Raw genomic sequence first — 15,302 nt, 5'->3', positions numbered from 1 at the left:
GGATCTCTCTCATTCAGTGCAGGCAAAAAGTTTGTAATTTTCTTCTTTAAAATAGTCTCCAAGCTTCAAGTTTGGCATAGTGATACCCAAATCCAGCTAGAAAAATCATGGGATCTCTCAGGCAGCAGCATCGCGCCATTTGTGTGTAAAACCAAGTGATCATAAAATTACCGGATTCTGCGCGTCGCGACGGGAAAAAGTTTGGGATTTTGCGAGGCGAGCAAAAGGGCTTTTTACTTGTTCTTCCGAGTTCATCGAATGTTATCGGCGTCCTCTCGCGTGTCACAGAGCCGTAAAAACCAGCTCGACGGTGCTTTTGCAATTCGCGCGCTAACCACCGTGCGGCATCGGGCCCGTAACGGCCTCGCGTACTTAGCGAGTTTTTTGTCGTGCGGCGTGTTATCATTGTACGATCGATCTCGTCCTTCGACAAAGCGGAGTCATACCAGTCATAGCTATCTAGTCACTCATATTATTTGAACTAGACAGGTGACTTTCAGAAATGCATACTTGTACACCTGATAAAAATTACTTATCTAAGTAAATACGGTTCTTTTTATTAAAAAAAAAAAAATGCAGAATTTGTTTGGAAAATGAAATATATATTATTATTTTTTTTATTAAATAAACAGCGCGTGTTAAGAAATGGATGGTTTTGCGTGGATTACAGATGACACGCTACCGTATCAGGCACTACCTCCTTCGCGTTTTTAGAGCTGTGCACGTTGGTGCCAGGCCATAGCATGTTGGTACGTTCGCTTCGTGAAAATAATCCTGATGGCGCCATTTTCATATAGCGTGAATCATTTTTCGCAAGATTGTTTACGCTGAATATGCATTTCTTTTCGTGAAGGTCGTACAATACGAATCTTACACAGTCAGTAATACTGTCAGTTAACCTGCCTATCAACAATAGGGATGCCGCAAGACGAGACAAGACGAGATTTTAGGAAATATCGTCTTGTCTTGAAAAAATCTTGAAATGTACATTCTTGTCTTGATCTCGAACTCGAAAATCTTGTCTCGAAATTCTCGACAATTTAAATAATGCGTTGTCTACAATACACGAAGTAAGAGTAAGAAATTGACCAATTACAATCGATCATTCTTCTCAGATTTGATTGTAATTGGTCAATTTTTTACTCTTCTTCCCTACTTTGTTTAAATTCATGGGCTACATGTTCAATATCTAAAATCTTATTTGGCGAATAATAATTATAATTGGCGCAATAAAGTGTTTGATTAATAAAAAAATGTAATTCGTGTGTTATTTGATTTAAAATTAATATTATATTAGATATAGTTTAATGTGATCTAGGCTTAGCAATATTGCACACATTTGGTATTATTAATCATGTTTGTATTATTTGTTTAGGAAAACAATTACAATAATTCCGGTATATACGGTATACATCATTTTATGTTGTGGCACGTGATTGCGCTACTATTGCATTGATAAATCGATTCAACTGACAGTAGTTTTATTTTACTCACTCCTATTTTTTCTGCGACATAAATCCTATATAATTTCTATAATTTTTCGAGACTCGAGATTTTCAAGAATCTCGAGTCTAAAATCTCGTCTTGTCTTTAACTATCCGCGCAAATCTTGTTTCCATCTCGTCTTGAAATTTGGGACGAGACAAGACAAGATTTTCGAAATCTCGAATCTTGCGGCATCCCTAATCAACAAATACTGACAATATTGTTGATCTGTGTGATTAATATTAATTATTGATTATACATATATACACTGAGAGAAAAAAAATAGTTGTGGTAATTATAAAGTACAACTCTAAAATTTAAATACTTGCAACTAGTTTTAAAAAGTAATAAGAACTAAAGTAGTACCGAATACTATAGAAATATAGTTTAATACTATAAAGATATACTATTCAGTACTATTTCAGTTTTTATTACTTTGTAAAACTACTTGCAAGTACTTAAATTATTAGAATTGTCAATTTAGTAGTTGTCAAAACTAAATTTTTCTCCGAGTGTAGAATGTTGACAGTGTCAGTGATCTAAACGTCTTTATTCTCGAGCATCAGTATCATCTACCACAGTGATAACAATATTCAAGAATAAAATTAATTTTACCTTACTAAATCTTGATATATATTTTAAAAAATAGTACTCAATAAATATTTACTTACAATAAATAAATATTTACTTAATAAAAAATGAGTTAAATTAATGGTATTAAATAAATGTCTATTTTTTTTAGTTGATATTTATTTAGAATTATTCAAATAAATATATTTATTAAAAAATTTAGTATAAATTTTTTTCAGTGTACAAGAAAAAGAGTGCAAATATAAGTGGAGAAAGAAAAACAAAAATAGAATGTGAGTTTTGTATTGAAGAGTATGTAATAAATCTGCTTCTATGCAACTTTAAAATTATTGTATCTTATATTGATCGTAAAATTTGTAGATGAGAGAGAACGTGGGAAATCTTTATTCTATGTATACAGTAATCTTGTGGAATTCACGACGAAGAAAGAGCGCGTGAATGCGTCATTACTCGTATGCATCTTACAAGTTAATCTCATCTGCGACGTCGGCGTCGCGAGGCTCGTAAATAAGCGGTCATTACCAAAGAGAGAAGATGATATCTTGCGGTCGTGTACGCATCTCGGTGATCGATCCGATCGTAAAATGTGCTCCTCGACGGCGCGAGGTAAATTCTGCCTATATGAAATTACAATGGTGTTTATTATTCCGCTTAGTTAATCCGCTTCTGTTTCGTTCCATTTAATTCACTTGAGCGAGTCGAGTCGAATCGCGCCGCGTGCGACCGTTTTATCACCTCGCACGTTCTCCGACGTGCCCTGACCATCCTTATATCCCGAAAGACAAAGCGTATACGGTATATCGTGAATGTACAGCGACTCTCGCGAGCACGGGCATGCGGTAGCACGGCAGTCGCGACATTAATAATTCAACAAAGCGCGCGCATGGAGTGCCGGGTTTAGGCTTCTGGGCGTTATAAATATTTAGATGGTCTCTCTCTCTCTCGCGAAGATCGCGCGCGTCCGTAAGAACGGAGCCGAAACGAGACGAAAGACTGCAAGCGAGGAGATAGACGAATCAGAGTTAAGGGAGGGAATTATTTGGAATTATTTTCGAAGAAATGAACACACTGAGGTCACGCTACCGTTAGTCAGCGTTGTTAGTCGAAACTAATCTCACTTTTATTAGTTTAGTCAGTCTTAAATTGACATATTCCCTACAGCACAAAAGTTGCAGCAACAATGCTGCAACATTGCAATAATATTGCATGTTGCAGCGATATTGCTGCAAATTCTGTGCTGTATGGGATTAAATTTGTATTATTATTAATTAAACATCCAGTAATTTGCTTGTCTTCGATTCATCTTATCATTTTATTACGTTTTTAAGTAAGATTATTTAACATTAAATTTCATTTTTTTTCATTAAAATAGTTTAGTTGTCCTAACACCTTGCAACTTTATAAGTAAATATAAGAAAGTGTAAAAAAATTCTTAATTATATCGAAATGAATTTTCATCCTGAGTAGTTAATGGAAGAAAAATCTAAGTAGCATTTCATTAATCCATTATCTCATTAATTTCTTTATAAATAAATTTTTGAGTAAAATTACATCACCTACTGATTATTGATGACAAGCGATTACCTTGTAGCTTCCTGTTAATTTCCACGAATAGAAAGATTACTCGGATAAATACAATAATTGTTGCAATTATTCTCTTACTTTATATAGACGGCAAAAAGGAATGGAATACTGTTATTATCGTACTATCGGCAGTTTTAAACTGGCTTTTGTTTTTCATCAACGCGCGAAATCCATTATTTTTGTTTTCAAAAAAAAAAACATTATCTCGCGTTTTTTTAATTTAACTTTTTATTGATGTTTGGACTGCTTTTGATTAAGTCCATTATTTTCTTGATTATATAAAAGTGGAGCAATTATATGTTGATTAAATCACTTATACATATATATATGTGTTTATCGAATATATATGTATATGATTGTACATATTGAATGCGTTTTTTACAATAGTCGCTTAAATATATATCTTTGAGGTATACATATGTATATAACTTTTACGTCTAACTTAATAAACTGGCTAAACGGAATTGGCTAGTCTTCAAAAATCAATAACAACTTTAAATCCTTTCAATCTGCCTCCTTTTAGAACAAATAACGAAATATTAATTTCTATCTTTATAAAAATATCCTTCGTATATTTCCTGATATTTTAAACATTATTATCATATAAATATGAACTTATTAATGAGATAAATAGGATACGTACAACTGAGCGATCAAATTTAGAAAATTATATTCTTTTCATTCGCATAAATTGTGATATTTTACATTTATTACCGGTTGTAAAAATGACTTTGTAGTATACTTTTTGTGAAAGTCTCCCGTATGTGATTCGCTGAGTCTTGCGGTAAAGGCTATAATCAACTGCCGCTGATCGCGGTAAGAGTGCAGTGTTAATATCAAAACCTAAATGCAAAGTGTTACTCTGTGTAGGTTATACTTTGACCTAAGTGTTACCTTGAGACCATCATTAATCATGCAATAACAGGTTTGCAAAAATCACACATTAACATATATGTCCCGGATGACGGAAGATTTGAAAAAATTCCGTTAGCTGATCGACATATTATCTCTGTGATACGCGAGGGATAACTGTAACGCGTTATTAATCTGCTTATTTATCGATTTGGATTTGCAAAAAAGAGCTCGGTGGATCTGGAGTCAATTAACAGCTCCATATCGGAAACAAGAAAGTGAACATAAGTTTAAAAAAAATAGAAACAACGTTAGAAACCGTTTTCTTTTCATAGAGATTCTCTAACGGCATATCGCCGCGAGTATTACAACTTACAACTCGTCCGAGGCTTTTCCACGACTTACGCAACAAGAAAACGCGCGTATATGAAATAAACGCGTGAATGTGTTTGCGTATACTTCGTGGTACAAATAGCATACGTTTATATATATTGATTTTTATATGCATAATAAACGTCCACTTGTAGCGGGGTGTAGTTTATCGTATATATATATATATATATATATATATATATATATATATATTAGCGATAGATCTTTTATATTACATTACTACCTCGCAACCTTAACTGATGTATTATTACCGTATTGATTCTCTTATCCACGTAAGAGTGTATTTCTTATTATTCCTTTCGATATTTCATTCCTTCGTGATCCCTCGATAAATTGCTACCCTGACGCGACCTTTCTTATTTCCTGACCTCGGAACCTTGACCCAGACTTTCTCTCATGACAATCGATCAATCAAATTGTAAACCATCTGAACTATGATATTGATTAATCGCACAATCTTGTGGTAATCCGTAAATGATAATTAATTAGTCGTGATGCAATTTTTAACTTGTATCGCGAAAGATTATCACATCCTACATGCGATTAGGACACTCAGCATATTATTACTCGTAAACTGTTAAGTCAGCTGATTACTTCGAACAATCGGACGTCATTCAGCAATGCTAACGAAGCGGATTATAAATCTCTCTCGCTAAAAAAACTACTTACTTCCATCATAATTTTAGACACGTGTCACGTATGATTAAGTATCGCACGTCGCATAAATAACTTTTCGTTATTCGCGGCAGTAATTGTAAATTAAATTGATGTTGAAGTTAGTCCATTTTATAGATCATGAAATTGAGTAATTGCGAAAGAGTCAATTATACAGCTAAATACTGATTTCCTCAAGGTTCAGGAATTACGGTACTGCATTGCCATTGCATAATGCTCGGTCGAACGATAATCCACCAGTTATTACCGTACCGTTGAAAAGTGTTTCCCTATTAGAAGTGGCCTCTTATGTCGCTAACGTATTACATCCATCCGACGTAAGAGCGTAAGATCGATCGAGGTACGTTACGCGGCGGTAAATTGAAGTTCAATACGGTCACGATGGAATCACTCGGCGAAATGTGCGCTTTTGCCGCGTCATAATCTGTCTTTTTGCCGCGTGCAATTTCATTTCCTCTTTCTCTGATCGATGTCGATCATTTCGCCTTAATGCGACAGTACTTTCTGAGTTTCACCCACGTCTGTTTTATAGAGGACAGAATCCGTTGAAGGAAAATGATTTTATCTATAGAGGAGATTTTTCCTTGTCTTACTGCACACAGAAAAATACATATTGTACGCAAATAATAATTACTTGTTTCAAGATTTCAAAAGTCTATATATCCGCAAATTTATTATAAAAGTTTATAAGCATCGAATTTTTTAAGAATATATTCTGAATCCTACACGGAAAGAATGATTTTGCTGAAGTATCTAAAAATGTAGCTAAATATACATCTGAAAATAATTTCGTTGGATCATCAAAATAATTGCGTAGGAATCTCAAGCACGATGAATAATGCTGTATAAAGTTTTGACATTCTAGCAACCAGTTTGAGCAACCTACATAATTATTTTAATGATCCAATAAAATTGTTTTTAGATCTGAATTTAGCTAAATTTTTTTACTTCAGAAAAACCGTCCTTTCTGTGTAATAATTACATAAATTTAATACTTCAATCAAGATTATTAAATTAAAACAAATTCGATTTGCTTATTATATAAAGTCGCTTCTTCTATCAATTTTGTAATATTCTTTAAAAGAAAATTCTTGTTTTTAGTACATATTAATGAGTTTTTCTAAAATTTGTAATACGATATTATTATCAAGAAAATATTCTTCATTAAAGATAATTGTTACTTAAAAGAAAGAAAGTAAATTCCATAATCACGTTTCTTAGCAATAGAATGTTATTTTTCTGTGTGATGGCGGTTAAAAGTATTTCCTTTATAATTTATTCCATATTTTTAATAATTTTGTTTCTTTTACTTTCAGGTGCTTCATGGACTAAAGTAACATCCTTGGAAGAAAGTAGACTATCATTCGGAAAATCATTTAGAAAATTTTGCAAAAAGAGAGTTCGGTAAAATAACGCGTGCGGTAATAATGTAAAGAAAAATGTGATTCTCGGTTGATGATTACTGATTACGTTGATACAGAAAAAAAGCAAGAAACAAACTGTATAATAAAAACCGTGATAGTAAAGTAAAGAGCAGAAGAGATAGAAAAGAAAGAGAAAGACGAGCACTATATAAGAGGTACAGAAATAGAAGAAAGAAGAGAAGAGACACCCATTGCGATCGCATCCGATCAGGCTAAAACGTTCTCTCGGTCGATCGTTTTCTCTGTGGAAGGTACGTCAGAGAATCGTCCTCTATTCCCACCGTCTTGCCCTCCCTGAACTCGAATCTCGATAGATCGCCTCGACGCGGCAGCCGACGCCTCCTGCCTACTTTCTATCGCCCTGAAACGTATCCCTCGAGGTGCACCTCGCCTCGGTAAAATCCTCCGAGAAACGAGTTTTACGGCCGATTCTCTCACGGCGAAACGCGACGAAACGAGCGTAATTACGCGAGGATAGTACCGCGATCTGCTCTCGCACGCTGCCTTCCTTTTTTACTTCGCCCCCTTTCTTTCTATGCTGCTTAGAGAAGGAAAGAACCTCGGGAAACGGGAACATCGGGAGTGCCGTTTAATCGGCGAACACAATCGATCGAGTCGAACGATCGATTCGGCGAAGACATGATGTTAGAATGACTATTCGTTCGATAGAGACTTTATCGCGACGATTTCATTATCGGTTTAAAAAATTCAGATAAGGACAAGATTTGAAACGAAAGACTATATCATACTTATTTTCGTAAAAAATTACGTATAAAAGAGATTTGAGAGATACAGAGAATTAAATTAAAGAGAAAATTATCCGAACAAGAATAATCGTAATTAGAGATCGACCGTGTTCTCTCGTTTGTGTTGCGTTTCGCTTGTAGACACAGAACAATGAATCGATCCGCACTGTTGAATTCACATTGTCAAATTATATCTAATTTGAGTTATTTTTAATTATTTCTAAAGGTCACCATTTCTCCTATTCAATATACGTATTGTTAATTTAACTAAAACAATGGAGTTAAATAATTTAATTTTTAAAAATGTATTAAATTAGATTTAATTAATTTAGTTTATTATTTATTATTTATTAAGTGCATATGTTAATATGGACGTTGTTTACATTAAAACTATTCACAGAAATATATTGATTTACATTTTGATATACATGGAAGTTAAAAATAAAAAATGTTATTTAATTTGAGGGATTGGCTTACCGTTGCTCCTTTGATATCTAGCAGTGCACGTGCGAGCGATCTTCGCAATCGAGATTAAAATAAACAGGTCTTTTGATGGTACTGTTTCCTGTTACAGTTGACGATTACAGTCGGTGTTTCGAGGGAAGATTGCTCGACGAGCTCGCAAAATAGGCGAAGGCACCGTCTCTCTGCGAAAAAGAGAAAAGGCGAATTGGAAGGAAGAAAAGTGTAGATATCCCGCTGGTCCATCGCACACTGTTTATCCTGGGAATCGAGCCGAGCGCCCGGGCGCCTCGATACTTCGTGCGATTGCTTTCAAAGACGAAAGAAGGATTCCGCAAGGATCGGGTAGAAGGAAAACAACGTGCGCGACGATATAGGAAAAGAGAGATGTACCGAGAACCAAGCAGTTCGTCGGGCAGCGGCGCCTCTACCAAGGGCGACGAAGTCGAGCTCGTCAGTAGATTCCTGGCGCCGCTCTGCGCCAGAGACGAAGCGGCAAGGAACATCGCCTTGGCCGCGGCCAGGACCACCGTCGAAGGATGGCTGGGTGGCGTCAGCAGCCCAAATCGTTGGGAGGACTCCGGCGACATCGAGGACATCAAGACCGCGAGTGGCAAATTTTCCAGTTCTCAGGACGGAAGGTGAGTGTTTTATCATTGTAGAGTAGTAAGATTTGGTTATGAAAGTAATGCGAATTTTGTACATAATTGTATCAAATTGATAATTAATTTGATTAAATCAAATAAGTAAGTTAAGGGCCGATACGGTTGAGACTTGGCCTAATATTTTTATATGTCAATTCTAATTTTATTTACCAGTTTACATACTGCGCGCCACTTATTCTTTGTCGAATTTTTAAGATGTTAGTTGCATTTTTATCAAATCGACGATTGATTTAATTATAATATCGTTTCAGCTTTAGTTTATGATTGCGTTTCAAGTCCGACAGTAACCAACAGGTTTAAAATTTACATACAAAAATTATTAGCTATTAAGATCTAGCCTTGTTTGTTTTTTCTTTACTTATTTGATTTAGTTACATACATATAGCGATCTAGATTAACTTATTATAATTTGATTAATTTCTGTTTATTTTTTATTGAATTTCAATGTTTTAAAAAAAGAACATATTCATGTTGATAATTAGTGATTTGATCGGACAGTGTTAAATCGTGGTATTTTAATCATGATCACATAAAGTGATCTCTAATTTTGAAACTATGTAAACATTCGCTGTTTACATGCCGTTATCCATTTGTTAAATGTTTAGATTTAATTGAGATATTGCGATGAACATTTTATTTTCCGTTTTATTGAATAAATACGGGCATAACACTAAAGAGCATTAAAATTATACAATTTGTTGAACAAGCTTGTTTACCGGTATCAATTACCTGGACCATTGATTAACAATTAATCAATTAATGATTATCAAATAACAAATAATATATGCGGTATATTGTGTAATAAATACTTCATAAAATCTCGCTTCGCGTATCATAATTTCGATCGAGCGGACATATTTAATCGGAGCAAACATTTTGTTCCATGCTCTCTCTCGGCAAATTATTGGTCCTGGATTTAATATCAGCATTCAGTCACGCAAACACGTAAAATCCGATGCGAACGCGGTATTTAAATAATCACGGCGTTTCATTAAAATGTGCACGTTATCAGGATTAATAACAAGCACGGAAGAGTATTATATTCATTTAAGCGTAGCTACAAGGACCAAATATTGCGGTGGTTTCCTGCAGCTTTTTTTTTATATAAAATTCATACACTTTTCTGTTTCAATTTGCTAAAATTACAGAGCATTTCTGGCAGGATGATTTTAACTTTTAAATAATATTGAGGGAAAGTTGATAATAGATTACATAATGTTAAAAATTGTACAAATGGACATAATTAAAAATAATTGTATTGAAAAAGTCACGTACAAAAAGCAATGTTTCGCGATAATCAGAGATGATTGTTATTTATCATGACAAATCTCAAATAGAGATTTTATTAACTACAATAGTGATTTTATGAAAACAAGCAGTAATTTATCTTCGTTTGATTTTATTGTTCATAACTCATCATTGAACGAGGTCATTTCAAATTACTTTGTAAATGATTGCTGCTATTATGGCTTATTCAGTAACGAGAAAAATAGCATCTCCTCAAAAGATTTATAAGCAAGACACGTGCATACTCCCGTTATTGACCTCTAATCGATAATATTCGTGTTTGGTTGAAGATACGATATGAGCATGGAACGGTCGCCGACGAGATCGTCGCCGAGAAGTGTGCAGCAGCAGCAGCAGCAGCTGTTGCACGACACGTTCCGGACGGAAGGCTTCTTTCCGCAAAGCATCAATGACAATCCACCTCCGTTCCTCGAGGAGAACAATCCGGAATGCTCGTTCGACTGCGTGGATGGTCGTCTTTTGAACGAAAGGCGATTTCGCGAGCGATACGCCAGCGGCGACGGCGTCGAGAGTTGCAGATCCGGTCATTCGACGTCTTCAGACGAGGGTAGTAAGAGTTTCAATATTGAAGGCAGATGCCCGCGCTTCGGCTCGAACAGCGAGACCGAGAGGAAGCATCCTGGTTCATCGTCGAGCGACAGATCGACGAGCGATGACTATTGCTCTGGCAGGACGAAGAACAATTACGTGAAGGTGAAGGGCGCCAAGCAGAAGCAGCTGGAAGATGACGAGCTTGATGCGGATACCCGAGTGTACGGAAAAAGCCCTAAGTTCGATGACAATCTGAGCGGCCTCGCGTCATTCGACTGTCGGAATCTGAATCGCCGAGCCAAGATTGTCGCCAGCGGCGACCTGCTAACGCACGAACAGCGCCGATACTACGACGGCGGCACCGACGACGACGTCTCTTTCAATGACAGCGAGGCGGCGCGCAGCGACGGGGTTGTCTTTAACACTCTCGACGGTTTCGAAAACGAGAACGATCTACCACCTTTCTACCATCAGGATATGAACTTGGAGAACCGCGAGACAGCGGTCTATGATGACATACCGGAGGATTCTCGTCGGACGCAGCAAGACTATTTGCGCAAGAACGATGAGAGGAAGTTTAGTGCCGGTCAGATCAAAAGGCCGCTCTCGCAGGACGAGGACGTGTCTTCGAAGAGCGGCCGGGTGCTCGAGAGCCCTGAAGTGACACCCGGCGACGTCGGCAGGATGCTGAATCTTGGTAACGCTTTGGACGGACCTAGGCAAGCACAGGCTAACAAGTATCTCAGTCTGGTGACGTTGCATCTGCCGGTGATATTGAGGCTCAGCGTTAATTGTCCCTTCCAGAACGTTAGAATCAAGTGCGCGGAGATCCTCCAGATGGTTAAGGTAAGCGAAAATTATTTCGGATTTATTTCGGAATATTTTGGATTTGGCTAATGCGCCAAATAACATACGTCTTTCGTATTTAAATAAATCTGCGTTAACATTAATTGGCAACTATCTCAAATTAGATTTCGAGGTTAAAGCTATTTTATACTACAGTATTATATTTTGAAGTAATCATTTTTTGTTGTTTTAGGTCTAGTCATATTTTTAATAGAAGTTTGCTAAAAAAGATAATTGTTTTTTATTAGAATCTATTAATTTTCTTTTATTCACAAATTTTAAAATTAATATTAGTTTCCAATTAATTCAATTTGCTTTCATGAAACACAAATATTATTCTTGTCTTATGTGTTGAATCTCTTAGATTTTAAGAGGTGCAGCAAAGTAAGCTGCAAAAGACTTATCATTATTGTCCGTGATTATCTATGTGTGTAGTCTCCGACGGGAATTAAATATCGCACTGTGTGCCGTGAGTCAGAGCACACAGAGACATTCCGACATTCCGGAAGAGAAAAAAATCTTTGCGAAACGACCGATGCGAAAGATAACGGATAGCCTAGATGTGGCGATGGTCGTGCAAAGTTTCGCTCGCGAAATCTTGGGAGAACAGACGTTAGCACAGTTGTAAAGTTTACACTCTTGCGTGCACTCGGCCGAAATTCTTTCGTAACGATTCTACTAAAGTTTATGTTTGCCCGAACATTTCTCGCTGAGTATCCATGTGTTTCAAGTTTATTAGGCAACACGAAGCACAGTTGAAAACGTTATAGTCGATAAGACCAAGATAAAGGTATCGTACATGCGGGATATTTAAAAAATGTCACACCTGTCTCTGCTGGACGAGCTCTCTATTTTTGTGAAAGAAAAAACGTGAAGTTATTGCTGATTTCTATGGCAAACAAAAATTGATTATTATAAGACTTTGATTATTATTTATTACGATTAATTTAAAATTAAGGGATAGAATTTAGACAAGTTCGAGTCTTATTTATAATTAATTTTATTTTTTGTTAAAATTAAAAATTTAATTTAAAATAAAAAAGTTACGATTATATAATTCTCTATTCTTATTTTAACTCTCAACATTATAGCCATTTTAATTTAAAAAAGTTTGAGTCTTATTCTTAATTAATTTTAATTTTTGTTGAAATTGAAAATAAAAGCAGAACTTATGAGGATTATTCATGTAATTTTGTAGCAATCGCCATTTTCTTTAGCTCGAAATTTCGGTACTCCTAGCTCAGGCGAAGCAAGTGCAATAATTCTGAGATACATTCTGCAGCGGAATTGAGATTGTCCAGAATATTTCAAGCTTTATCTCTCCAGCTTTGCGGTAATTTATCCGAGTCCTTCGTGAAGAGTAACTGCCGAGCGCGATTCTTATGCTGCTGTGACTCTGTATCTCCACTTTTAATGTGCCGCTACTTTATGATTCCCTCAATAAATAAACTACCGTGAGTTTCACGTTAGAGAGTAGTTATTTGGGCTTGCAATTGAAAGTAACCATTGTTTGACCTTTGGAACAAAATTTTACTCCTTTGGAAAAAAAAATTGTACGTACTTTGATCCCACCTTAGTGTAATTAGTTTCGAGATATCTTGAAAATTTGATTATAAGACTAGAAGTGGACAGTAGTTAATGACTGGACAAAATGATTACCTTATGAAATTATTACCTTAGCTCGAAATAAGTTCGAAAATGAATACGTGGGAATAATCTGACGAAGGATGTGCTTATGCATAAAAGATAAACCGGAGTAACCGTCGGCTATATATTAATGGACTTGTTTTGACTGGTTATTTGGGGAGGCGTTTGAACTGCGGCCTAAAAATATCTCGTACCTAGGCAGTTCGCGGTTAAAGCAACTTTAGCCTATCGCAGAGTTGCTCTTTCTGTACCTCCGAGTTCTATGCCGGTCATTAATCTTATTATGGCGGCAGTTAATCTTTTTCCGCGGAAAGAATTACCACGAGAATTGATCTAATTCATGCAACAATGCAGTCATTCAAGAAAATATCTAACAATACTGGCGATATAATTTTATGCGTTACAAGTTCGTGTATAAAGCAAGCAAACGGTCTCACATCATAAATATTTAAAATCGAGACGACCGTGTAAAATGAAGAACATTTAAAAAATGTTTCCGATAACTTTGGATTATTTTAGTGTCATTTGTTTTCTCGAACTTTACGCTCGCAAGGACATCGCGCGCAAAGTAATATACTCGGGCCTCATTCGTCTCTGGTAGTTGAACGAAAGTAGACCGTAAAAATAATCGGCTATCTTTGAATTTTTTAGATCAAAGTAACGTATCGTATTTCTTTGTTGTTTTTTTAAATATTAATTTTAAAAATAGTATGTCGTATATGGGTCACTCTGATTAGTGTGTGAATTATGAAAGTTTGAAATAAAGATATGAAGTATATGTATATATATATATATATATTTCCTGCACTATAAAGTTTCAACTTGTATATATGAACATATATTATTAACTTTTATAGGTGCATTTTTGTAATTCTATTTATTTTCTTATAATACTAGTCGACAAAATTTTACTTTTTTTATGTTAATCTGGATGTTTTTTATATTATTTTTTGGATTGATTTCAAAGTTTATCAAATTTATGAGGACAGAATTTTTTAGTAATATGCACTTAAAAATTTCTTTACTTATATTTTCTGCTTAGACATAAATAAATTATTCAAAGGGAATAGCTACTGAATTTAACATGATTTTTTATTCGTTAAACGGCTTCTACAAAAAAAAATAAATTAATTGAAAAAAATAATCTTATTTTTAGTTAAAGCGGATCTTAGTGCTTAAATATTTCGCATTAAGATCAGGTCTGCTTTGATCAAAAATAGGATTATTTAATTGCTTAATTTTCGTTTGTCTAATTTAATTAAGAAAAAGATTCTGTATGACGAGCTATTATTAGTAAAATGTAAGTTTTTAAACAGAAATATGTCGATTAGAAAAAATTAGATTACCTAGAATAAGTTCTAACCTTATTTTCAGAATAAGCATAAAAAAATACATAAGAGTCAGCTAAATTTATCCATTTAACAAAATCATCGATCGATATAGTATAATTAAGTAGTGCAAACCGTAATCTTTGTAACATTCAAAATTATTTAAACACTATTGTCTTAAATATTATGTTGAATTAAAAGTGCGAAACATGGATATGGGAAAGGATGACGTGTCAATTTATAAACGGATATTTCATCCATTAATAGCAAGACAAAAAATGTAGATTACACACGTAGACACGAATAGTATCCGCCGCTCTGCTCACTGATATTGTCACACTCGAGGCTGATCGATACGACTTGTGTGTAAAGCTTTATACATAGTGTAGAACAATTTTCAGGCACGAAGCCGGCAGGAAGTCAGGAAAAGAAAAGGAGGTTTTATACATAAAACACAGTGCGTCGTATCGCGACATCGATAATCGCGTATAATTTGTGAAATATCTCTAATTATTCTACCTCTCTACTTACGGTCGAATATCGGTGTAGACAAAAATATTCTCCTAACTTTTATTTTTTACTAACGTAGAAGATAAAATATATTATTTGCAAATATCGAATTTCAGTCGTAATATAATAATTTTATTATATTAATGAACGAACACTCCGGAAATTCATATCTCGTATCAAATATTAATTATTCTAACTAATAAAATATTTTTTAAATGAAGATATAAAGCACTAGGAGTTATAATGCAATTACAA

At 35.0% G+C, this 15,302-nt stretch overlaps 1 protein-coding gene across 1 annotated transcript in view; it reads left to right on the top strand.

Moving 5' to 3' along the window:
• The window catches only part of Sesn (Sestrin), a 211,859-nt gene that overhangs the window by 21,779 nt on the left and 174,778 nt on the right, over positions 1–15,302 (top strand). The window contains exons 2-4 of the mRNA XM_018518881.1: positions 6,897–7,255; positions 8,325–8,853; positions 10,455–11,562. Coding sequence (XP_018374383.1) covers positions 8,600–8,853; positions 10,455–11,562 — 1,362 coding nt within the window. The 5' untranslated portion in view covers positions 6,897–7,255; positions 8,325–8,599. The remainder of the gene's footprint in view (positions 1–6,896; positions 7,256–8,324; positions 8,854–10,454; positions 11,563–15,302) is intronic.

This window comes from Trachymyrmex cornetzi, unplaced genomic scaffold (genome assembly GCF_001594075.2).
Source record: "Trachymyrmex cornetzi isolate Tcor2-1 unplaced genomic scaffold, Tcor1.1 scaffold797, whole genome shotgun sequence".
NCBI lineage: Eukaryota > Metazoa > Arthropoda > Insecta > Hymenoptera > Formicidae > Trachymyrmex > Trachymyrmex cornetzi.
The sequence above is the reverse complement of the archived record's forward strand: the minus strand, read 5'-3'. Positions and strand labels throughout refer to the sequence as shown.